Source organism: Cetorhinus maximus, chromosome 25 (assembly GCF_964194155.1).
Source record: "Cetorhinus maximus chromosome 25, sCetMax3.hap1.1, whole genome shotgun sequence".
Lineage (NCBI taxonomy): Eukaryota > Metazoa > Chordata > Chondrichthyes > Lamniformes > Cetorhinidae > Cetorhinus > Cetorhinus maximus.
The window spans coordinates 28,930,385-28,957,197 of record NC_135903.1 but is presented as its reverse complement, the minus strand read 5'-3'; the positions used below and the strand labels follow the sequence as shown (position 1 = coordinate 28,957,197).

The 26,813-nt window shown below is 37.5% G+C and overlaps 1 protein-coding gene across 2 annotated transcripts; it reads left to right on the top strand.

Annotated features, from left to right (window-relative positions):
• znf281b (zinc finger protein 281b) lies at positions 1 to 26,137 on the top strand. Of its 2 annotated transcripts, XM_078529693.1 has the most exons (9): positions 1 to 90; positions 2,140 to 2,291; positions 6,541 to 6,939; positions 12,131 to 12,256; positions 13,937 to 14,057; positions 14,271 to 14,354; positions 14,532 to 14,650; positions 16,265 to 17,814; positions 24,859 to 26,137. In XM_078529693.1, exons 3-9 carry the CDS (start codon positions 6,586 to 6,588, stop codon positions 24,878 to 24,880), a joined length of 2,376 nt encoding a protein of 791 aa, XP_078385819.1. In that variant the 5' UTR covers positions 1 to 90; positions 2,140 to 2,291; positions 6,541 to 6,585; the 3' UTR covers positions 24,881 to 26,137. The 2 variants fall into 2 exon arrangements, with proteins under 2 accessions (XP_078385819.1, XP_078385817.1); XM_078529691.1 differs by lacking the exon at positions 2,140 to 2,291.
• The last annotated feature ends 676 nt before the right edge of the window (positions 26,138 to 26,813 follow it).

Genomic DNA, 26,813 nt, shown 5'->3' with positions numbered 1-26,813 from the left:
GGAAACCAAGATGGCGGAGCCGAGCGGCTGAACGATGTTGACAAACTAGAGACAGGATCGGGCCTTGAATTCGCGGAGCGGCGATGCGAGGTAAGGGGGAGGGCGGTCGGGAGGCTCCGGGCCGAAGCACCGGCGCGGACGGAGCGGCGGCCGGGGCCCCGGGGCCGAGCCCCCTAGTCGCTGCAGCCGCCGTGAGCGGCTCCGGGGCCGGGGGCATGGAGCCCGAGAGTCGGCTCGCAGTGGGGAGCGGGACAAAAGCGGCGCAAAGCCGGCCACCGAGCCGCTCCAAAACCCTCCCCTCAGCCAGCACGGGCCCCGGGTCAGAGATTTAAAAAAAACTTGGCAGAATAGAATTAATAAAAGCAATCCAGCCGAGTGCACGGCTCACTCTGCCGGTTTGCAGACAAAAGCCAAGGACGCCCTCCTTCACTCCAATTGGCTTAACTTAAATGAGGCTAATATCTTGGAAGTTCTGGTACGTTTAAAAAAGGGGGGGGCCTATGCCACTGCTTTTTTTTCCTCTCTCTCTCTCTCTCTCGTTTCTGGGTTTTCGAGCAGTGTTTCCGAACTGATGCTTCAAGCAAAACCTGTAACTTCACAGAATCCAGAACTTTTGAAAATTAAAATTTTCACCCAGATTAGAAATACTTCGAAATAAGCACTTTTACCCAGTCCGAGCCTATCCCTTCGCTCACCTCAAAAGCTAAAAGTGATGCATTCATGTACTTACTTCAGTCACTGTTCAAACCCCAGACATCTAAAGAGAAGGAAAGTTGGTTTTATTGGAAATGTTCCCCTTTCTTTATAAGAAATGGTGGTATCAGGAAAATTAAGATTTTTTTTTTGTTGTTTTTCTACGTGGATATTGAGGCTCACTAAGCCAGCTATGTTGACATCGCTGATAGAGAACATTTTCCCCGGCAGCTCCATAGGAAACAACGTGAATCACACTGAGTGCCAGTATTGGGGTTGGTGGCTTCAGACTGGTACTCAGTTGCAGTTGTGCCTGCTATTTCCCATGGAATTGTTCAGGGACACAGGAGTGCTTCCTGTTGGCGATGTCACTAAAATTGACTAACACAAAAGAAGGTATTGATCTCAGTTGTCTCTGGTAAGCAAACTAATTTTAAAGTTGCTTAAATTTCTCTGGAGTTTATTATTTTTCCTTTAAAATGGGGAACTATTTCTCAGTAAAAAGCACCACCCCCTGGTCATCTCTCCCTTTAAGTCAAATTTTGTTGTGGTTTTTTGGTTATTTCTTTTACAGCTTTAGATACAAAATAAACTTATAAAGTAAACAGTTGCTGTTCCAAATCAGTAAAGTCTAAAATCCAACTTTGTAAACTGCAATAGTGTATATCCCATCATTACACCTTTCTGAAATTCACATATCGGTTGTACTTGGTTAAGCACAGCACATTAATGCCAAATGTTCAACTAGTTTTTAATCAAGATGATCATGAGTATGACAAAAATTGTCACATTGCCATATCATATGTACATTAATTGGTGTTTCTTGGTCCTGCATTGTCCCTGTGTTTTCAACTTGAAACTAAATTGGAGGACTGTCAAATTCCTAAATACCTAGATAAGATTGGGAATTTTGCAAACCCAACCAGTAAGAAGTTTTCAGGTTTTGGACTGCTACAGGCTGGCCCTTGGGTCATTTTGAGTACCAAATGGACTGTATAATGGAGACTATCCAGACACTCCCTGTAATTGAAGCCAGTGGGAGGATAGCCTCACAGAAAAGGAGCACCTGCACAATTTTTATATGCAGGTATTAATTTACTTTATGAAAAGGGAGAATTTTGTTTTAAAGCGCTCTTTCATCACCTGTGTACATTTCTTCCTCTTTAAATACATTATCATTGACGGGAGATTGTGTATACAACATGTGATTGCAAGCTTTCTCCAACCAGCATTTTGAAAGCATAAAGTACAAGACCAAGGGAGGACTAAATAATAGGTGACAGCTCAGCCACTTCCTATTATAAAATTTAGGATAGTAATTTTAATAAAGCATATTTGTCATGTAGCCGATGAAACATGCAGCCCAAGTCAAATGATTTACCTCGAGCTTTTAACGGTCTTCAGATATCTTCAATTTTCACACTGTTGTCTTCTGTTCTGTTATAGCAGGAGATGTGCGTTACCCATACCTCATTGTCCTCTCTGTGATGTGGCGATATGATGTATTTCAGCAAACTTAGTTTTTCAGTGCGAACACTGGATAGCTCGAGTAGTCCATACAATAAAGAATGTGAAACTACAAGATGAACATTTAAAATGTAATGGTGGGGAATAAAACCGCAAGTTGCATTTATGTAGTGCCTTTAATGTAAGACATCCCACAAAGCAAGATTCACAATTTGCTCTTTGTTTTATTTTTGTTACATAATGGCTGGAACAATTACGTGACTCTTAGTTACAATTAAATTTAATAGTTTATGAATTTACTGTTAGATAATCTCCATCTAAGTAAGTATACTGTCCTATCTGAAGTGTGTATATATAGTAATACATATGATGTCCATGTTCCTATCTATATGAAAACACAAACAAATACATTTAAGTGTATAGCCTACAATTTTATGGTGTGCAAATCAGCTATTTGTGTAAAAAGCCTGGCTCTTGAGGTCAGCAGCGAGCAAATGACACGAGCCATTCATTAGATTTGCACTTGTCCATAGACATGCAATGTGATTTTGCAATGAACCTTGCAGTGATTTGAAATACAAAACTGCAACATCCCATACAGATGATCGCCTGTGGGAACAGGGCAAGCAACTGTGTATCTCCTTAAATCAAGCAAACTGGAAAATCCTTACTGAGTCATGTAGAACATAAGAAATAGGAGCAGGAATAGGTCTTCTGGCATCTCGAGCCTACTCCACCATTCAGTAAGATCATGGCTGACCTGATTGTGGCCTTAATTCCACTCTTCCTGCCTGGTCTCCATAACCCTTGACTTCCTTGTCACTCCAAAATCAGTCTAAGTCAGCTTTGAGTATATTCAGTGACTCAGCCTCCACTGCTTGCTTGGGAGAGAATTCCAAACACGAGTGACCCTTTGAGAGAGGAAATTCCATTTTAAATGGGAGACACTTTATTTTTAATCCTCCTGGTTCTGGATTACCCCACAAGTGGAATCATCCTCTCAGCATCTACCCTGTCAAGCCCCCTCAGAATCTTATATATTTCAGTAGATCGCTTCTCACTCTTCTAAACTCCAGTAAGTATAGGCCCCAACCTGCTCAACCTTTCCTCATAAGACAAACACCTCATCACAGGAATCAGCCTAGTGAACCTTCTCTGAACTGCTTCTAATGCATATATGTCCCTCCTTAAGGTGACCAAAGCAGTACTCTAGGTGTAGAGTCTGAAAAGGTAGAATATTTCATTCAATGCCAAAGTATGTTTAGGAAGCAAACTAAAGAGTGGAAAAGAAAAAAGGGATTAAAAGAGAGATAAAAGGCAAAGAAAAAGTGGAAATAGGAGTTTTCAAAATCCCTTACAATAATTAAATTCTGAAGGAATGAAACTTCACACTTGTAAAAGTAAATTTTCAGTGCCATAGAGGTGATTTGGGAGTAATGAAGATTTATCATGCAGCTTTGTTCATTTTGACTTGAGTGGATAATCCATAACTTTTTCTGACAAGTTTAATTGATACCTATCGTGTAGGTAGCCCAACGTCACCCCCTTCCATGTATTTCGATGCTCTCTCTTGGTGCAATATGGTAGTAGAGCAGGACAACTTGGATAGCAACTTCCGGATTTCTGTGTTTAATTGCACATGTCGGGGGAGGGGGGGCCAGAGGGGTGCTGCTGTCTATTTTACAGTTTAATAATTGTGAGAATGGATAGCTTCATTATTTTTACTGCAAAATCTAGGCCATTATGTTTTATAAAATGAACAGAATTATCGAGCTGTTAATCCCGTTCTCAATACTCAAATTCAGATAGTCTTCCTCAGAAGCACCAGCTCAAGTCTTCGTTTTTATGCAGCGCTGTAAAAGTGACTGAGTTTTGAAACTTGTGCGGGATAGTTTTAGGTAAATAATATGAGCTTCTCTTAAATAAGGGTGTGAAGTACAGATCTTTAATATTGCACTGAAGGTGACAAAAATGTGACCACGATATCCTGGAATTTTAAGACTGTGAACTCCAGATTGTAGTGCTCAATCTTACTAGGAATATTAACAGCCTAGAGTCAACCCAACCCAAGTCCACCTCCTGTTGATAATCAAATGAGCAACATTGATGTTAAATGTTAAGTCTATGAGCCAGATCACTTCTTCCTGATGTTGGAAGAAGGCCTTCTGGAGCTGCAATGAAATAAATATGTAAGTAAATATAATTAAGCAGCTTGAGAGAGAGAAAAATATGATCTGTGTTTAAAATCTGAGAATCTCCAGGACAGCACTAGAAAGATTTGAGAGGAAGTTGTGAAACATCTGTGTGCATTTTTATACTGACAAAGCCGCATTTTCATTTTGATCTTCAAGTGAATGTGTAATTCTTCAAATTCATCTCTCTTCTTGTAGGAAAATTTTTTTTTCTATTTTCTACAATGTTGTATAGCACAACCTTGTTCAGAAGAATATTTCCTTTATTCTGCCCCAACAATGTGCTTCAGCCCTTAGCTCAAGAGTAACCATTATGTACCAGTGTGAAGTCTTTTTCATTTTCCACACATTCATCCTTTGGCCTTGTCTGTTTTGGAGGGTTTTATATTGAAGGCTCATACCTCCTAAAAACTAGACTGGAAATACTCAAACTCATTTCATATAGAATATTTACATACAGCGGATGGGTGATTGATTGGATTTGATCCTAGAAGTGAAAGGGCAGTGATTACCCACCATAAAACCAAGTGTCCACTTATTATTTAAAAAAAAAACAATTATTGTAAATAGTTGGCTTTTTTGCTTGCCAATTTTCTGCCTTCCTAATGGCATTATGATACCACAAGTATTTTTGTTTCAGATTTCAAGCATTTGCAGTATTTTGCCTTTATGGTGCGGCAGGTGCTGATTAGCAGTGGAACTGTGGCCAGTTTTCCTCCCCCTAACTTACAATTGTGCTTCAAAGTCTCTATCATCTGGTCCAGATGTTTTCAGCCATTGCAGGGATTGAAACTGCAATCTTCCTGGTTTTAATAGCTAGATTACTGACCGGATAAATTCTGAGCCACTATGGAAGCTGTTCAGTCTATACCGTGCAGAACAGTTAACAAATTGCAAGACCTATGTCTGAATTCTAGCCTCTTCTGATCTATGTTGAGCATAGATGCAGTGAGGAGGTAAGAAAAAATGCCTTCCGACTTGTTACCTTTCAGACTCGCTTATTCCTTGTTTGCCGAGTATCATTCATCAAGTTCGCAAAAGCGTTTGTGATTGCCTACCCCATCCCCTCTTTCAGCTGAGGCCATTGCATCCAAGTAACCCAGGAGGTTACATAGGGATAAGAAGTAATATAAAACCAATATTGTACAGAAACTGAGCTTTCTTTGAGGAAATTCATGCCATTAAAATGACCCTGAGTATTAAAATTAAATTATAAGTAAATATTGCATCCAAGTAGTTAGTTGACACCTTTCGATTTATTTTGTAATAAACCATCATTAGTTTGAACAGGAAGTTAACTTTGCAACATATTTTGCCATGTTGAGTGTTTTGTCTTTGTCCTTGCGTGATGTGTATAGTGATGTAATCGGTGTTCTATGTCTATTGCTTCACCATTGATGAGAATCAGTGGTGAAGACTGAAGCCCACATTGTGTTGTCCAGCTGAAAGAGGAAAGCAACAGTGTTGTCTTAACAGAAAATTAGTCGTCCGACCATACCTACTTCTCATAAGCAAACAAGTAACTTGGGGGATGGCAAAGGCAGGTTGGCTTGTGCTGAAATTGAATGAAGAAAGTTTTTAAAAAGAAAGATATTTCTGTTAACTATCACTCGAATCTATTTTGCTTAATTTTAATAATACCTAGTTTTATGTATAATTCTTTTTACTTCAGCACTTTGTTCAAGGATGCACTGTTCCCTGATGAAGAGGCAGGCTTTCTGTTATGTGACCAAGTAATTTGGTAGTCGTGAGAGTACAGTTCCAAAAACTAGATATTAAAGTTGAGCCCTACCAACTTTTTTGTACCTTCAGTAAAACAATGGATAAGAATCTGTTACTAGGCAACTACATAACTGAGTGATTATGATGTCATAAGCATCAAGAGCAAAGCTTGAGTGGCTTATAAGCGGAACTTGATCCCACAACTGTACCTCTCCACCTAGGTTGTGTCTTTGTAGTTTGCTTTTACAGGTAAAAGGTTCCAATATCCAGTTACTGACTTCAACATAGGCATCCTCTTGCACCTATGTATTAGAGTGCAATCAGTGCAACATAAATGTTGGGAGTTATGCTGCGTTTTGTGAACCGCATTGTAAATTTATAAGCCACTGCGTGCATGATATAACATGTAACTTTTGTGCACTTTTGCCATTTCAGGTGTCTAATATTTTTTTCCTCTCTACTTCAGGAGTGTGCTGTCGGTCTGGCTTTGAATAATTTTAGATTTTACATCATGAGCATTGTTCACGACAAATTAGCGAACGAATTCCTCAGGAACGGTGGGATGGAACCAAACTTCTCTTCTGGTATGATTATGTTTAGTCACCTCCCACCAATCACAAATTTTTCCAGCCTCGCTGCCCATTCTGTCACACCAGCTGTACCTCAGGATTTAATCCTTAAAAAGGATCCCGATGCTCCAGCAGAAAAATACCCTTCAGAGTATATGCAACCCACGTCTGATGTTAAAGAGAAAAAGTTCTCCGCGCATGATGGATTTGTATTTTTTAAGAATAAACTACTCGAGGAAGAGGAGATGGGCAGGGGACAGAGTATGTTGACTCATAACCTGAATCACACCAGTATAGTAAGTATTACATTACGATTCCATCTCTTACACTGCTTAGTAGTAAATTTATTTCTTATCCAGTATATCAATGAATGAACTTCTGTCATTGGCCCAGATAGTACCAGTAGCGGACTGAAATTTTATTGCTGCGATTTAATCTTTGGGGAAGTCACTTGAATTTGTTTTCAAAGTCACACTTGAGTTTGAGCAATCACCCTTCATTGTTTGAGCTCAAAAGGCAAATGTTGTACTAGTTTCCCATGCAAGAGATTATTAGCTGACCCCGATCCTAGGCTCTTCCATTACCTTAAGTACATGCAACATCAAGAAGGGTGGCATGTTTACTTTTTCCCCCTTCCTAGAACAGGGACGTTGAAACTAATTGTAATGCCACCATTACCGATCAACTAGCTCAGCACAGACTTGGGATCAAGCCAGTCTGTGGTTCAATATTGTGTTACATTTGTCTGTTGAATTACTGGGATGCCCCTTAATTTGTTAATTTATTTTTGCCTTTTGTCCTCTACTTGCACCTATTTTGGAAAAGTTCTGCAGGTTTACTTATTACAGTCAGGACTAAAAGGTGGAACATATTGTCCATTTTGATACCTCAGTGTCAGCATCAAAGAATCCCAGGTCAGGTATTGTTGGATGCTTTGATTCAACAATATTCCATAACCCCAATCTCTGAAGAGCTGTCTTCACCAGGCCACTATGAATTGGTGACGCTCCTCACAGGTGGTAGATATGGAATGGAAAATGATCAATCTCACTCAAGACAGGAGGAGATATCTGTGTCCTGTCTGAAAGAGATTAATCGTTCCCATTAATTCTGTATCTTCCACGTCTATTAGGTATGATAGCATAGTGGTCATGGTATTCGGTTAACAATGAAGAGATTGAGAGTTCAAATCCCAGCCTAGCTTGTGAAATTTAAATCTCCTGGTGTCTTTGAAGGACTGCCAACACACTACTCGACTCCTGAATTATGGTTTCAGCTAGTCCTGGGTTACTTTTTATTTATTTGTTCTTGAGATATGGGCAACATTGGGAAACTAACATTTATTGCCCATCCCTAGTTTTCCTGAGTGCTGTGAGTCAACCATGTAGTGTGTGTAAGAGCAGCTAGGGAAGGGTGATATATGCTGTTTTGCCAGTCACCCACATCCCAAGGACAAATGCATATGAAGGAAGCCTACTGTAAAACTATGTAACATATCTTAATAGATTCCAAGAGGGACCATATGTTGAGAACACAGTGTTATGATATTCAGTGATCCACGTGGTCTCCTACTCTCACATTATGTAATGACGCATATTATGGTTCTTTGCCCTTGTGCTTGATCTCTTATCACTAAAAAGTTAGAAACAGCTCAACCAGTCTCTCTACAGCAGTAGTAAGATGGATCAAATATTAGTGTATCAAGTACTCTGTAAATTTTCTGGTTTGAATGGGGTTTGTTACAAATGCAAGGTTTTATAAGATTGTTATGTTTCAGGACTGTCTTTAGGGTAAAATGGAGGAATGAAGGGGTCATGTGACCTGTTCTGAATTCTGCTGACAGCAAGTCTGGGTGGCTTGAGTGTTAAAGGTAAAAGGGCGACCCTGGTTGTTTTATTGGGAAGAAGGTGCAAGGTGTTCACATCTGCAAACAGTGACTAAAGCAGCTGAGCTGATAGTGGATAAGACTGTTGGTCTCCCAAGTCCCAGGAAGGTGTTAGAAATGTCAGGTTTTGTAAGTGATTATACTTTAAACTGTCTATTTAGTTTCAAGATGAAATGAAGTTGGGCATCTAAAAGATAATTGATTAGCATTTCTAGCTGAATACAAGGCCTGTAAGATTCATATTGCCATGGAGATGGACTTTGAGAGGGGGCAAAGTCGAGAGGAGGCCATTGTAAGGTCGGCTTACAGGGTGTTTTCTTAAAAGTATCACTGATTCTCACAGACAGTGTCAGTCTGCCTTAATTTGAGAGAGAGCAGATAGAGGCAGCAAGCCTCTATGGTTCAGCCAAGAGTGAGGGTGGGAACTCGCACTTGGATTAACGAGACTGAGTTTGTGAGGATTTAAACGAGACTGGAAGATTGGCCTAGCTTTGGCTAGAAGGAGGAATTTCCAGGGTGACTCTCGCTCTAAAAGCCAGTTCAGGGAATAAAGTAATCCAGGTAGAAAAGGATAAGAAGGGAAGTAAATCCTTGGAAGCTAGGAATGATATTGGACTAAATTCCAGGAGAATACTGCATCTACTTAAGGGACAGAGTAAAATATAATCGTGGAGGGAGATTTTCAGTCATGTTAAAGCATTAACCAGGGAATTTTTCTGTAGTTCAGATTATAAATTTCCCACTAAATAGTGATTAATCAGTGCTGCTTTTAGTTTGTTTGTTACAGTGTAAGTCCTAAAACCTGAAACCTTGTGCAATTCTTTTTAAGTTTGCCACTGGGAATTTGAAATTATCAGTCTTTACAGGGATTGTAGTTGGCTTCATAGAATCATACAACACAGTAAGAGGCCATTTAGCCTGTCGTTGCAGCCTTTAAAGTAGGTATCTAGTCAATCCTATTCCCTTCTTCCTTTCTATGTAGCCTGCAAATATTTTCTTTTCAATTATATAGCCAATTCCTTTTTGAAAGTTACAATTGAAAGTGCTGACACCACCCTATCAGTGCATTTTAGATCATCATAACTCACTGCATAAAAAATACTTTTCTGTACGTGTTTCCCCATTTGTTCCGATTCTCATGCTTGAGGCGAGTGAAAGGTGCACCACTAATTTTTTTTGGCCAAATAAACAGCAGTTCTTGTACCACTGGCCCTCAGGAACGCTCTTGCAGGTCAAATATTCCATCCAGAAATTGAGTAATTTCACTTATTGGCCTAATAAATGAGAGGTGACAATTATTAGATCATGGTCTTCTGTTCCTAATTGCAGATGCCTTGATTAGTTTGCGCTGAGCACCCACTAATAATCTTAAAATCAAAATGGATAAAGTGTGGTGGGATCTACTAAATATGTTAGCTCTAATCTCATGGTGGCCACTTATTCTTGTCCCCATAGCATCTATTTGATATAAGAAAGAACTTGCATGTTTTTAGCAGCCTTCATGATCTCCAGAATGTCCAAAGTGAATAACAGCCAATGAAGTACCCTGTGTAGCCACTGTTTTAATGTTAGGGAAAGGCAGCATGGTCCCACAAATGGCAATGAAGTAAATGACCAGATAATCTGTTATAGTGAGGTTGGTCTAACTTGTTTCTGCTTGGTTTATCTGCTGTTTCAGTCTTCTGTGATGTTTGAATTAATTCGAGTCAATTTACATGAACTGATCATTCAGGAACCTTGTATCGTTGTCTTCATTCTTTGAATCTTGTATGTAAACAGGAGTAAAGGTGTAGGTCCTGAACTTTATTAAGCACTGTGGTTAGAGGCTATCAGCAGCAAAGTCTGGCAGTTTTTATGTGCATGCTCAGTATATCTTTTTTGCCGAGCCCATCCAGCTGTTCTATACCACGATAAGTAGATGTTGCACATCATTCAGTTTGTTTTTCATAGAGGACCTTTGGAGCAAAAAGGAAGAAAAAGAGTGACTTTCATTCTAACAGCCTTGACTGGAATGAAACCAAGGTGCTGGAGGTGAAAAAATGATGTGCAAGTTACTGTGGTGCTAACTTTTTTTTAATCGTCCCAAGCAAGGTTTTGAAAGTACAATGTACATTTGTTCCTGGACTTATCCATAAGATGTTACACTTCAATGGCTGAATAAGACTCTGTGATAAAACTAATTTCACAACGAGATAGAGTAAAGGTATTCTTCCCTCCTCCTCCCACATTAGAATTAATGTGATGGCAATTGCTATAAGGTGTGTTCCTAAGGTCTTTGCTCATGTGGAGTTAGTTCCACAGCAGCTGGCAATACTTCACTGCCTTGTCTAAATGTCATTCTTAATGTGTGAACCTAGACAGTATATGAAGGTATCACAGCCTGTCTCCCTTTGACCTTGTCTATACACTTCCCAGCAGTGGTCATTGAATAACAATTAGGAGTTGGAGCCCTGGCAAGTTGGGTTTTGCCAATGGCAAGTTAAGCAAGTTCAAATTATGTTTTATCTTAATTCTCTGGATCAGATTCTTAATGAATAATAATTGCCACTTGACTTATACTTGAAGGTTGCCACTCAAAACTATTCACAACACTGGGAGTCAAAGTCTGGTCCTATAGTTCTATGTTTGCTGTGCATGCTACCTGAAAGCTCATTTGAAAACTTAGACTGGATATTTATCAGTGCCTGTACTATTTGAATCAGTAATTTAGTGCATGTTAAGAACAATGGTCCGACTACAAAGTAGTGGTTCCGCTCATTAAAAGATTTACTTGCTAAATATATTTGTTCTTTGCTGCCTTTCAGTGCTTTGATAATATTTAGGGGCCAGAATGACCTGTTGTGCATTATCGAAGTTACAGTACACAAATGTAGTACATTGTGTTTTTATTTAAATTAGAGCTTCCATCAATTTAACATTGAATGACTTGTTACTCAGAATCATATCTGTGAAAATATTTGTGAATGCAAATGTGCTTTTTCTGTTATGATCAATGTTGGCCAACATTTTTGTCAAATTGTCATAAAGATCAGCATAACAGTTTATTGCCTGAATATCATATTTTGCTGCCTAATAAGCAACAGTATGTCAATGTAATGAAACTGTTCCAGAATGATAATGCTTTGACAGCAGCTAACCTAGCTTAACAGTGTAGCTCATCGCAGATGTGTAGAATTCAGGTTCATGTCTGCAATTTTCCCCCTCAGTAAATTCAATTTTTTCATGGCAATCATAGACTGAATTCTGAAGATGCCAGACCTTTATCCAGTCAGGGAAGACTGGTTGTCATTTGGTAATCGCTCTCACCCACCAGTTAACTGCTGTCTGCAGAGTAAATTTGCCAGAGCTCTGGTTGTGGTTACCTGCTCACTTTTCCAGTCAGGTATGACGTATGAAGAAAGAGAAGAAACACCCTGGAAAAGAAAATGGCTTAAAACAAAATTAGCATCTGCCATTTCTCAGTGCGGTGGTATGAATTGATAACTAACTGACTTGCATTTGAATTTAAGGAAGTTTTGTTGCAAAATTGGGGTGAATAGCATTTTAGGACCCAGGATAGACATTAACAGACGTTAACATTTTGTTAATTTGTTTTCCTCCAGTCACAGGTCAGATATGAAAAAGATTACCTCACTGTTCCAAAACAAGGGAATGTTAAGAGGGCAAAGAAACAGAACTCCCAATCTCAGGATACAAAACCCAAGCGCAAACGAAGTGAAACATCCAAGGTAAGGACTTTTTTTTTTCCCCAGTGCCTTGATTGCACTGGAAGGTAGCTTGGAGAGTTAACTATTTACTGAAGTCTCAGTTTTTGTTAATGATTTGAGAACTTAACTGGGCAACTATTAAATTTCAAAATACTTAGGGAAGTACCAGTTGAATAAAAAGTTTAATCAAAGTCGCTGCACCTAAAATGTGAACAAAGAAATTTTCTACATTAGTTACCTGTGACATCTGTGACCTAGCCAACTATATAAAGTACCTGCTTTTTTTTAAATACTAAGTTTTGTTTCATGGAGGTCTATATGCAAATGGTATTACAGACACAGAACTAAAATTGTGTTCTGCATCATTTCCAGTGGTATTAACCATATAACAAACTATAAATTCAAATAAAGCATTTTTAATTTGTTTAAGTGGTAAGTGTTCACAAAATCAAATGCACCAGTTGGAGGAATTGACTGTAACCTCATGACAAAGCTCAATTAACATATGCATGTTTGCTCATGCTCTTTCGGCTTGCACTCCTGGTAACATTTCCAACCTGTTGCTGCAGATTGTCAAAAAAAATAAATGTTTTTGAATAAGTGTCCGTTATGGCAATAATAACTTCTTTAAGATGGCTGTAATGTGCTGAACATTGCATGTAAGAAACTAAGAGATCATTTCATGGGGGTCAGATAGTCACAATTCTGGATCCTTCAACACTGGACTAAAACATAAGCTAAACAAGTGATGTCTGTGTGACTCTTTAAAACCTATGGCACTCTTCTGTTGTAAAATTTGCTATTACTTTATAGGATATTTCAGTGTTCAAATTTTTAGGTTAAGCCTGCTTTTTTTGTATTAATCAAATGTGGGCATACAGCCCAAATGTATGCTTATTTTTTACTAAAAACCTGGCCCAGTCAAAACCTTGTGATAATTTTTTTTAAAAAGCTTGCAATTTGCAAACAAGCAAAATGCAGCTGAATGATTGCAATAAATCTCCAACTGAGTTAAGCAGAGTAATGCTTGAATATCATTGTTTAAGCAAAATTGAAACCTGACTTAAGTATAATCTTGAGCCATCTGTGTACTTGCACAGAAAACATAGGGATGTGACTTGGAAATGAAACAATGTGGATTGATGCTCAACTTTTACAAGAATCAGGTAATGTTATCAGTATAATAAGATTTGGAGGTTTATTTGCAAACGATTGTATTGCACATCTCCTAGGCGTTCTTTTGCACCTGTTGACTCTTCCATTTATTTGTGTATAAATGTGTTAAACTTACAACTGTGTACAAATGTGTTCCCATCACATTTTTCAATGATAAATTCCGATGTCCACCACACCAGGGATGTAATTAAGACATGGCAAGTTGATATGGGCAGTTGCCATTATAAATATGGACAAAGGGATTTAAAATGAAACTGCAGAAATAAAGGAAGAATGTATGACTTCGAAATAGAAAATGAACTACAAATGCACGTGCTGATTCAAATATCTTCTGCTCTTTTCTCCGCTAAAGGCCACAGATAATTTTAACTTCTTATGAAGGTTTTAGAAGGTTATTCATTAAAATATTGAAATTACCACCGTTGCATCAAAATAGGTTTTTAACTCGCACCACAATATTGAGCTTGATGGTGTTGTAATCAAATTAGTTATTGAGCTTTAACAAGGAATTGTTTTCCTTCATAGTCTTCAACGGGTGGAGATGGTACCAATCTTTTACATGGTCCGAAGGTTCATATATGTGAGCATTGCTGTGCCTCCTTTCGTAGTTCTTACCATCTTCGTCGCCACGTGCTCATTCACACTGGTAAGGAATGAAAAGTATTGATAGCACTGGAAGTAAGCTATGAATTTTTCCAATATTTTCCATGCAATTTTTTGTGGTTTTTACTGTTATTTTGCTGTTGCATTTTATGCTGCTTTACATTGGAACTGCTTTCTACAGTTTCTGTTTCAGACAGTTTAGTGTGACTTGACAGCTTGTGTTGGAGGGATAATTCTAAAATTGTTCTTGGTGTAGGTGAACGACCTTTCCAGTGTAGCCAGTGCAACATGTGCTTCATTCAGAAGTATCTGCTTCAAAGGCATGAGAAGATCCACAGTGGTATGCACACAGCGATTATATTGGCACCTATTTCAGCTAACTTCAGTGCTTTTTAAGCTTTCTTAACTTTTTAAAAATTATATACCTATTGCATATGTGGTGGGATTGTGTACAATGATATTTTGTGTATATTTTGAAGCTTAAAATCTAAAATGTGTGTATGTATATGTTCCTCAGGAGAGAAGCCGTTCTGTTGTGATCAGTGTAATATGAGGTTCATTCAGAAATATCATATGGAGAGACACAAACGGACACACAGTGGAGAAAAGCCTTATCAGTGCCACACTTGTCAACAGGTATTGTTGAACTAGTGACTTTGAAAAGTTCTTGTGAACGGAAAAGATGTAAAATATAAATAGCAAGGTACTGTTAGATTAATAAAAAGTTTTATGGGGTGAGGATTGACGTGCATGCTGTATGGTCCAGCTCTATAGCTGGAACCATAATATATAGTATTGATTTTTTATAATAGATGCAAGGGTATTGGGAAATTGTTTATTTTGGGAGGAAGAGTGGTTGAAGCCAGTCATAAAACCTTATGACCAGATTTGATTTACCAGTGAACTTATTCACTGTTCTCAAATCAAACCCTTGCTACAGGGACATTAGATTGAATCCTGACTGTAATGGGTGGAAAGGACAACATATGGTAAATCTTTTCTAGCTGCTTAGACTTTCAGAAAAGACATTGTACCGAGTTAAATATGTAATATAACAGTAGACCAAATGTTAACCAATGCTGAAATTTCCATGTTTCTATAAACTAAATGAATTGTTACTTTTTTTTAAAATTCTGTTTGTAGTGGGTGGAAGATAGGCTTTGTGAGAAAGTTGCAAATGACCATGGTCATCCTAACAAATTCGTAGAAATGTTCTAAATCTCGCACCTTGGATTGAAAACTTGTGAAAGAGTGAAAAACATTGTATTGGGTTAGCCTTTGACAGTGTGCAGCATGTTGCAGTGATGTGTTGCTTCATTATGGTGGAAACATCCATCCCCATCCCGCCACCAATTTTCTCCACAATCCTCCTCTCAAATTGCTGGCTTGTTGCTGGGGCATGATTTCATGGGCATCTTGTAATAATTTGTCCATAGTGCCATTATTTGTGCACAAGATTTGACAACAAATATCGGCAGATTATTTACCTACAGGAGCATCACAAGTTAGCCCATATTTTTTGCCCAGCTTCCACATGCACAGTCTAGAAGAGAGAAAATCTTGGCCATTTTATCCCGCAGCTTCTCCTTCTACTCCCTCAAAACCTAGGAACGCTGAGGCCTGTTGTAATATCTCTGCCACTGCTCCATCTAAGGTCACTTAACTTATCACAGGCCAAGAATCCTACATGGACTCTACTAGTTTGCTTTATCAACTCTCACTAGGACAAACTCATTGAGCCATTTTCAACCAGCATAAGCTTAATGTTAAGCTACCTCGTCACATGTCATGTAGATCTGTCTCCGATGTACCTCTCTTGACATCCTTGCTGTGAGACTTGGTAGCAAGAAGAGGCCCTGAATGATCACACATTTGATAAAATTAGCCAGCTCACAGCAAGACCCCAGCAACTATTCTCTTATTTTCTCTACACCTTACCTCCTCTGACCCTCATTTATATGGCTTGTATTTAATTAATTAAATTACAGATCCTCTTTTTTAATGGGAGTAATTACCCTTTGATCACTGATGTATAATGAAGTTTCTTAGTGTTTATTTTGGGGAATAGAAGCTTCTGTTTTTGGTTCAGCGATCATTTATTATTAATATTTTAATAGTATTTATAGCATTGTAACCATTCTATGACCTTTGTGTGTATCTATATGTGTATGTTTTATTTTTATATAATTGCTACGTGTATTTTCATTATCTTAGAAGACCTGTTAATTCTGCTTTTCATCTTTTTCTCAGTATTTTTCCAGAACAGACAGGTTATTAAAGCACAGACGAACGTGTGGTGAAGTCCTTGGTAAAAGTGAAAATGGAATGGAACCTGGACCATCCAATCAAATGGGAAATGGTTGTTTCACATCAACTCAGGGAACTACAGGTGCACGCAAAAAAGCAAAATCAAAAGCTACATCTCAGGAGACTAAGGAAAAGGCAGCTCGCAAAAAGAATAAAACCAACATCTCTGAACTACCGAGTAGCTTGACCACCTGCAAAGATAAATTATCTGTATATAACATGAATGAATATGCTGTTGAGATGCCGATGGTGTCCTCTAGTATGAAGTTGGGAAGTGAAGAGGATTTGCAAACTAGGGCACCTAAATTGGTAATCAAAAAGGTGAATCGGAAGAGCCCTCAAAGGACAGGTCTGAACAGTACAACACCTCTTGTTATACCTGCTACGGAACTGGTGAGGCAAAAGCTGATGGCTAATAAACAAGGGACTTTGGAATTGAGCAATAGCACCAGCATGGATAATATTGTCTTGCTGCAGAACACAGGCAATAAGACAGAACAAGCTAGCAACTGCAACTATGATGACGCTATGCAGTTTTTTAAGAAAAAAAGATACTTGCAAGCTGCTTCCAGTAACAATGACTATGCAGTAAGTATAGGACAGATGGCATCTCAACAGTCTGTAATTCAGGCAGCAGTTGCCAGTGTGATGGATAATGAAGCCTCGCTTACACTGCTGGACTCTTCTCCAATGAATGTGGATGTGAAAGTCTGTCACGAAAAGTCTGGAATTCCAGATGAGGTCCTTCAGAGCCTTCTGGACCAATATTCCCACAAACATGAGGGCCAGCATGATGTTCCTTTTGATATGACTGACCAACATATCCCAATCCATTCTTCAGGAGAGAATCCAGAAATACATGAGAATGCTGTTTGCCCAGAATCGCATGCATCTCGTGGTGACAAAACCGGAATGCTCCAAGAATATTCTAAGTACCTGCAGCAAGCTTTGGAGAGAACAAGTCAAAGTGACGGTTTTTCACTAAGCCCAGGGATGCAGTTTTGTCCCACTAGTCTTCCATCGAGTCTCCCCAGCCATAATTTATTCCCTGACAAACAGGCTTATACCACACCTGCACTTGAGTGTGGTTTCAGTCCATCTATTACCTCAGTATTGCCAACCACCTCACCAAAATCACATTTTGGTTTGTTGGTTGGAAGTTCCCAGCCTGGCATTCACTTTCCTGGTACAGAAGCTGCTCATCAAAGGCTGACGCCATCCCAGGAGTTGGTGGGGCAGCTGGAACAACAAAAGAACTTGGAGGCTGGCCTGAACCATCAGGTCTATCAGATTGAGAATTTTGCCCAGGCCTTTGGATCTCAGTTTAAGTCAGGTGGTAGAGTGCCGATGACTTTCAGCAGTGGCACCAGTGAAGAGGCAGGCCACAGAATAAGGACTACAGTTTCTGAATTCTCAGGGTACACTAATTTGTTGTCTGATGCTAATGAGCCAATTAGTACAGGAGCCAAGACTCCAACCAGCCAAAGTTACAGGTAAGGTCATAAGTATGACCAGGCTGGAGGGCCTTGAGTGCTTGATACCATGTTTTCAACCATGTGTAAGCACATTGCCAGTCCAAATGTTTATATATCAGGTTCTGAGAAAAAAATGTAAAATGTATGAAGCCCTTCCAATGCAACATTTTACCATTTTGTTTGGTGCATTCAGTCTGTAATCATGTTAGAACAGTTTGTATTAGGAATAAATTTTAAACACAGTGGATAGGCAGAAAATTAAATAAGTCTGGAATTTTTTTCTCAGTGGATTGGGAAATGTTTTAGCAAAATAGCATGACTTGGATGGGGGTTAAATGTTTTTTTTTGTGGGATTTGTGTTTTTTTTAATTCAACTGTACTATTAATGAGAAAAAGAGAAACTCAAAGCATCAGGGAAATGCTCAAAGTTCAATTTTCAAAATAGAGACGTCATTAATATTGAGCTATGGCTCTAGTTTATAGTATGACTCAGGAAACATTTGATGCAGTAAGGGGAGATTTCTATTGAAACAAATTCCACAAGCACTGACTTGAAAGGGGAGCGGAACTTTGATGTTGGGAATTTTGCTATGTACATCTGTGCATTGAAGCATTTGGTCCCTGAAAACAGCTTTGAAACTGCAAAGCAGTAACCTCATTGAGTCAAGAGGAACTAATGACCAATTTCATTTCAGTGTAGTAATAAGAAAAGTTTAAAAAAAACTTTAAAAAAGTAGGTAGGCAAGACTTTATTTACCTCATTCTACATTTTGAAAGCCGTGAATAGGCAGGTACCAATGCAAGTATCAGTAGTACAAGTAGCATGAATCGACATTGCGTAAATGTAATAATTCCCACTGTTAACATTAGCAATGTTTACAGGTTAAAAAAGACCTTTGTTTCAGAAAACTGCAAAGTACAGGGTGAAAGGATGAAACCGCAGTTCTGTGCAGTGAAAATCATGGGTGCAAAGTATATTGAAAGGTTCAGTATGCTACATCATAAAGTCTTTTTATACATTTCATAGTGTTGCAAAAGCATAGTGTTACAATTCAGATTTGCCCATCCATTTGATGGTAACAACCTGCTAATATAATAGCCATTAAAAGTGTGTGGTAATTTGCTGCTTTGATTTGAGTTTTAAGAAGTTGAAAATGAGAAATGGTCAAAAGTAACAAATTTAGTTAAACCAACACATGCCTCGTTGGCCTAGTTGTATATATTCAAAGTACTTTTACTTTGATTCTGTATTCCATCCTGAATGCCTAAGGACTCAAGTGATTACAGTACATAAGCTTTGTTATTTATAATAGTTTGTGTAGTTTCAGAAGGATGTCTGTAAGATTGCTAACAATTATATTGTGTGTTTGAAAAAGTTGTATTTGACTTGAATTATCTCAAGGGCCAGTTAGAAAATCTTTCTTATCTGGGAAAAGCAAGTGGAATACTAGGTAAAGTCTGGTCGTGGATTGTAAGTCTAGAGTCAAGGATGTCTCCTAGAGTTTTTCAACCCATAATACAATCTAGTAGTGCAGTGATCAGAAATTGTCTGAATAGCAGTAACCATGATCCAAAGCTTCTTAAGATTGGTGTTGGACCTGCTTTCGAATGAAACTAGTAGTGTTTTCATAGCTTCCTGGACTTAACTGTACATCAATTCATCATTAAAGTAACCACGCCTTTAAAACCAGTGTAAACTAAACAGTAGATAAGCTGTTTAGATATGTATTTCATTGAGGCTACATGACCAGCTAGTCAATACGCTGCCTATTTTTTGTTGTCAGTTTGATCTAGCATTTTTGATTCAGTCTCCAGTGGAACAGGTCAGTAGAGGGAAAATAACTCTGCTCTTTTACCAGTGTAGTGAAATGAGATCCTTTTTAACTGACTAACATTATAACTGTAGGACTTGAAATTTACGTGGTGATCTGATACATTCAGATGAAGGAGGCCCTCATCCCAATTGGATTCTTCTTTCCATAATATAAAATCTATTGTCTTCCTATTACAGCAGCCAGCTGTTTCTTAAATTATTCCAGTGACCTCAACTCAAACACTCTTCCTGATAACCCATTCCATTTGTCCCAAATTTGCCCTTCGCAACGCCAAATCCTTTAGTCCTGCTACCCTGAATTATCGAAAATTATTGCTTTGAGTTTCTTTACTCTGATTTCTCACTTCCACAAATTCTTTGAGACTTGCAGCAGCTGCCAGTAAATCTTGACAAGCATACCCTAAAATTTCTAAAGCAGGAAACTAAAATATGAAAATCCCCAAATGTGATCACTGTAATTGGAGTGGTTTGGTCACCTAAGCAAAGAGAAATATGCTTTTATATGTTTTTTTTTCTCTGATAATTTGCCATGAAGTCTTTCTGGAAGTTCACTGGATTTTGACTGCTTAGTCAATTGCCACCATGTCCTTCAAAAGTAAAACATAGGTTGTGCTTTAAGTGAAGTAAAAAAAAAACAATTTACTTGTGGACGGGAAAGGCACAGCATGGAGTTGCAGTCTGTTCTACAATCTTTTAATACTATTTTTATCAACAAAATTAATTGCCTTTTGGGTCATTTTATTTTACTGTCCACTGTTCATTTTACTATCCACGAGAATAAGAAAGCAAAATTGCCATTATTGTAATTATATAAAACTAAATCATTCTAAAATGGGAACAGGCCCAAGTGTTGAAAGAGCCAAACACTGTTGGTATTGGCAGTAGATTCTGAATATAACCTGTGGACAAAATCTACGAAAATCCAGGTATGTTTAAAGTCTATTAAAATTGGCAGAAATTGAACATTATTTTCCTGCTTTTGGAAAATAAGGCCCTGTTCAAATGAACAAACTTGTCCTGTCTTAAATGTAGAAACTGTAACTTGCAGTAAAGCATAACTGTAAAATGTCCTGCAAATTGTTTTAGATGCTTGCCATGCTTTTCAGTTGATTTTTATTTTTGGTGAAACCTATGTGTGATTTAAGGACTATAATGAAGAATTATATTTCCTATGTTGATTGGATGAGAAACACTTGTCCTTTTTTTTTTCCAGTTTTTAACATTGAAAGCAAATATTTCAATTTAAACAAAACAGTGTGACTTCCCATTGTTGATGGACTTTACCTCATTCAAGTTGTGATCTTGGATTCCACGCCAGATCAGAATCCCATCCTGTGGATGAGCGCTTTTTTCACATGCTAGTTTGGAGTCATTGCTGAGTTAAGCAGCAGTTATATCAATTGGTGAGGGGGGGTGGTGTGTGTGAAGGGGAACTGGGAAAGACTGAAGCCCTTGTGTCACAATGGTAGTAGCAAATAGGCCATAATATTGAAGGAGTGATCCTAATAATGAACAAACATCAGTTTAGTTTTCCAGTTATGCTTGTCTATACATTGTTGTGAGGATATCTTTGTGGAAGATTTTTTTTTCCAAGGACATATTCACATTTTAGCAGTAAGGCCACGGCATTTAAAAGACGTAAATGTTTAGCCACAACCTAATGAGACTAAATCAGTTAGTTACAATTTATCCTTTCCCACCTTTGTACAATGGAGCAATATTGAAAAGAAATGATTCTGTACTAAATTGTTTCTTGTCACAAGGGGAAATGTCAAGTCATTTCCAAAAAATGGATTCCATCAACCAGTTTGAAGGTAATTGGCTCCTGATCTTTTAAAAGAAAACAATCCAATACCACAGTGCATCAGAATGGTTCTGCATCTAAAAGGCTTAACCATTCTTGTTCCTATTGTGATTATAGCCTATTGTTCATCAATAAAGTTATTGATAAGTTGAAATTAGAATTTTATACAAAATTGAATTTTACAGTTTTGATTACTTCTACTTGGAGAGGACAGAGACACTAGTTTAAAGTACTCTGTGTCTTGTATACTGATGCAATTGTTTTATGGAGCATTCATTTTACTTTGACTTCTGCTATTGACTTTGTTATTGCACACTTCATCGCTTTCCATTTTCAGTCTGCAGTTACATCAGGTTTCTATTTTCTGCTTGAGATTATGAAGACCAGTTGCTAATCCTTTTTCACTTTGCCCCACTCTTGATTGTTGTCTGGTTGGAAACTTAGATTTGCAATTTTGTTTCATGCATTTAGTGACCTGGTCTGTTATTGAATCCAGCTTTCACAAATATGTAGGCTTCACCACAATGCCATAGTGAATGGCCAGCTATGAAATACCTTCTGATGAATCTCTTAAAACAAGGTGACTAGAATATTCAAATTTAATACACTCCATCTATATTCAACTACTTTTATCAGAACATTATAGACTAAATCAGGTATTGTATATAACTACCTTTTTATCAGCTTATTTGCTGTAAAATACTTGTCAAGTATGTCTGGATTGTGTGTTCAGAGATATTTGTTATACTAATTGCATACTTTCAGTAGATTAGATGAGGTAATAATTTGCTGGCAATTTAATACTCCTCTGGCAGAGGTCATACTCTGTATCAAATGCATTTTTTCATTTGCACCTTTACTCAATAGATTATATTTTTAAAGCTATGACTGGTCCTCAGCAAATCATATTATTAAGCGCCATAAAACAACTTACTAAACCACTCCCGTGTGCGTGTGTATGTGTATCACAGTGTTGGTAATAGTGATCTGTAGTCACTGTAATATTTCCCATTGAAAATTTTGTGAAATGTTCAACTGATAATAGAAAAATTGAGTTTGGATTTCAGGAACATTCAAATTGTAGTCGCACACCAGCTGTAAATCGGTTTTATAGTATTATGTCATCATTACATCTTCAAGAGAAAATGGAACTGTTATGACATTATTTAATTAATAACATGAGTAAAGGCCTCTTATGACTTCATAGCAATAATGAATGTTATATAATGGATTCCTGTTTCCTGCTTTCATAGATCAGGGTAGAATAAAATTAGTTATATATAATAGCGGCGGGAATAATCAGACTTAAGCAGCTAAAGATGTAAAATTTTAATCATTTTTTTTCCAATCCTATTGCCCTGAAAACACTTCCCTGATGCATTTTTCTGGCAAGACCTTGTGAATTTTGCCCAATCTAAAGACTAGAACAAAGTTATATGCTGCTAGTAATTTTTAGATCTATCTTGAAGGGTTATGAGATCACATCTTCTATAATTAACAGTGCTGTCCCAAGTAGTTATTGATTGCCAACTGCCAAATGTTGGCAAATTTCTAGATACAACTATATTGCTGAGCCTAGCAGTATGTACAGCAAAAAAAAATCCAAATGTAATATTTCGTTAAAATATATATTCCAACATTGCTAGCTAAAAATTTATCCTTCATTAGGAACTCATTTGACCAACTTGTCAGATTATTTGAAAATAGCAATCAAGGCTTAGATTCTTAGAACCAACTTTAGAAATTAAATTTTGCCTCTGCCGTGAAGTTTTGTAGCTCGATAATACTTTGTCGTTCAGTAATATTATGAGCATCTTCATCAACAAATTTGGAAATAATATGAATGAATTTGTGACTTCGCAATCTAGCCAAATCCAGCAGAAACTTTTAAAATATCGCTCAATGACACTGATTCAGTGGCAATCTCTTTCACAAACTGCTCCCAAGTTTGGAAAGAGGAATCAATACAGCTAAATTTAAATTAGTTTCTTCTACAGTATTCAATTTTAAGCGTGTTTGTAAAATACTGGCCTGGTTGCCTAGAAATGATCACAATGTGAGCACAGTTAATTAACTAATCTTGCTCAATATGCTGAATACAATGTGAACTACCTTTTCTATGAAGAATGCTTTTGCAATTTTTGATTTCTTCCCAAGGAGGTTATTTCTGATTAGGAAGAACTGTAGTACAATGTACCTTCAAATAACATCATTGTGTGTACTGCAAGGTCACAGGACATACTCTGCATGAATAGATTTCTATGTAATTGAGTTATAAGGAAAGTGAACTGTATGCTTGTCTGAGACCTTAAAACACCAGTGATTAATACACTATTGCAAAATCAGGCTGTGTACCTTTAATTCAAGGTGTAATGGAGTGTCGAGATATGGTGTCTTTGTTAAATGTCTATCTCCTTGTGCCAATTAAAAGGAAAAGTGAATGTGCTGCATGAAGCACTGATCGGATTTAGCCTCCTGGGTTACATGGTCGATTTAATCCTTAAAACAATTTACAGACAAATGAACCTTTTGGAAGGGCTATCAGAGACTGGCTCAAGTTTTAAAATAACTTTACATGATCAGCCCCACCAGGGCTTGTTGCTGACCACCGGACCCTGAATTTAAGTAAAAGGCATTTGACGTGGGCTGTATTCTTTTCTGCTTCCTGCCTTTTATGCTGATTAGCACCTTTCTAGTCTTTTGCAACCATCACATGGAGCAAGTGAACCTTTTTAGAACTTTGAATATAGGATTTTTTTCAGGTTTTTATCACTAAGGAGAAAAGCCCTACTATTTCAAGTTTAAATTCTAGCAGGAAATCCAGATGATCCATCTCTTTCAGTGTAACTTTGTACCATAGCGTCACATTGAAAGTCTTCAATTATGGGTTATGTTTATAGTACTGAATAGTTTAGACTGTAGTTCGTAACCTTTTCCTTATCTACCTGCATTTATGTCTAGAAAGCTTAGTAGATTTTAATTTTACAATAAAGAAACAAACTGCAATTGTATCGAGTCATACCATTTCATTTTGGCAAGTGAGAAGAGAGAAACGTCAGCATTCTCTTTTTCTCTTCTCCCCCCTCCCCACCCGCTCCTCCCCGCCATACGCAGACTTATATTCACAAGCAAAAGAGGTATGAACAATGATTTGTAAATCAAGATGTTAGAGCACTACTTATAAAAGAACGCTGGAGTTACTCCTAGTCACCTGTCCACATTAGTACCAACTGCAGACTGACATCAGAAAAGCCTTATTTGCATCATACCTAAGGTTGCCAACTCTGGACATATTCCTGGAGGTTTCATCATGTTATCTCTCACCTCCAGCCATTCCACCCAGTCCAACAGCTATTTTCCCCATCTTCAATATTTTCATAACTAGTAAAGAAAATGAAAAATGTTCCTATGATTTTTCTTCCAGGTTCCTCACAGCAAGAGATTAACCTTTAATTCCTGGAGACTCCAGGAAAAACCTAGAGGGTTGGCAATCCCTGACCCCCATCTCAATCTTGATGCTCTCAAGGCAAATTCAGTAGTGCTTCTCACCCTTGGCAATATGAAAACAACAGGACAGGATATTGAGATAATTAATCCAGGTGGTGATCTATGCAAATTTTATTTTACAAATATAATAGAGCTTCCTTCCTACTGAACATATTTCTCAACTTGCAACTCTTAAGACTGCATTGACAGGACCTTGGTAAATCTTTAAGCAACTAAATATATTTAAAAACTTTGAGAGCTATTCTGTTCTCTTGTAGAGCTGCAGATGTTCCATTATCATGAAAAGCCATTACAGTGTATGCCTTGTAAATATTATACATCTATAATATTTAAATAATATTTTCACCATAATTCAAATATGTGAATGTTCAGAGGTCATTTTTTTCATGTCTGTATAAACCTCAATTATCAAATTTATTGACTACTTATCCTGCTATTCTCATGAGGTGTGAACAGGCTGACGTCAGTTCATTTGATACGCCAACGCAAGGATTTTTAAATAATGCTATATCAAATCTGTTAATTACAAAAAAGGCACAATAAATGTGTAAGTTTGTAATTTAGATTTTCAAAAGAACTCAAGATCTTTCCTATGTGATGCAGTTAAAGGGAGTCTACTGTTTTTTGGTTTTTTGCACATGACTAGTTCTCAACCTGTGTAGAAATTAAATTTGAGATTGCATAATGAACATGAGTGAAGGGGGCAGAAATAGGGTTCTGCGGTAATGCTGTAGTTAGAAAGCATGTATGTCATGCAGTGGAGACTTAAAACAACACTTGCAGCTATTATTAAAGCACCAAAAACAAATGCAATATTCTGTGAACTAGGAAAGTCTGTTATCTCTCTATTTAAACCGTTAGCCTTATATATTAACATACCACATTTACCTCACAATAGCAGTTTTTGTAGAAAGTGTTTAATTGTGCGTTTTTTTTTACAAGTTTGTAAGGAAACTGTTTACTTCCACTCATTATGTGAAATATATTTGTATTATGTAAGGACCCTTCTGTTATAATTGAGCAGTGTATCCTTATTTGCTTCACACTTGATCCAAATTATGTAACGGATTATGATTTTTACCTTTTTTTTCCTTTTGTATAGATCATGAAATATTTCATGTGAACTTTATTAATGGTCAACTTAGTGTGTGTGGTGCACCATTTCTGACATCAATAAAATGTTCCTGCCAACCTAACACTTGATTTTATTCTATTTTGAAGTTCATAACTTAAATACAGAACATGACTTTTTTTTAACAATCTAGTTTGGTGTGTGTACAATTTTTAAAGTAAATGGAAATCTCTTAAAAGATAACTGCAAATCCTTCTTTTCCACCCATCTCTCTTCATAGTTCCAGAACTTTTGACTTTCCATTGCTCAGTTGTGCCTAAACACAGGCAAACCTGGTAATGGACTCAGTGGACATCTTTGAGATATCAATGTATGAAATAGCATGGACACAATACAAACTGAACCTAAAGTGTAATCTGTGTTTGGAAAATAAAGGCACCAAACATATTTCTTACAATAGTGGCCTGTGAGTGAATGAGACTTATTGTCAACTATTTAGAAAAATTGGTATTATAAACTTAGTTTTAATAGAGCAATGTTATTAGCAGTTGTTGCACCACTCCAGATTTTATATATTGTACATTTTGAAGACAATGAGGTGTGTTGATTTAATATAAGGAATTTGCACAATTACAAATTAAGGATAGTCTATTTAAGCTGTCAAATTTGTCACTTAAGTGAGGTGGGATATCAAAACACAAACTTGATTTGTGCTGAACATTTCCAGCAAGTCAGTCAACGTCTGTAAACTGAAAAACAACTCTTCAAAAGACTGCAGTTGTATGTGTTCTTCTAAGTGG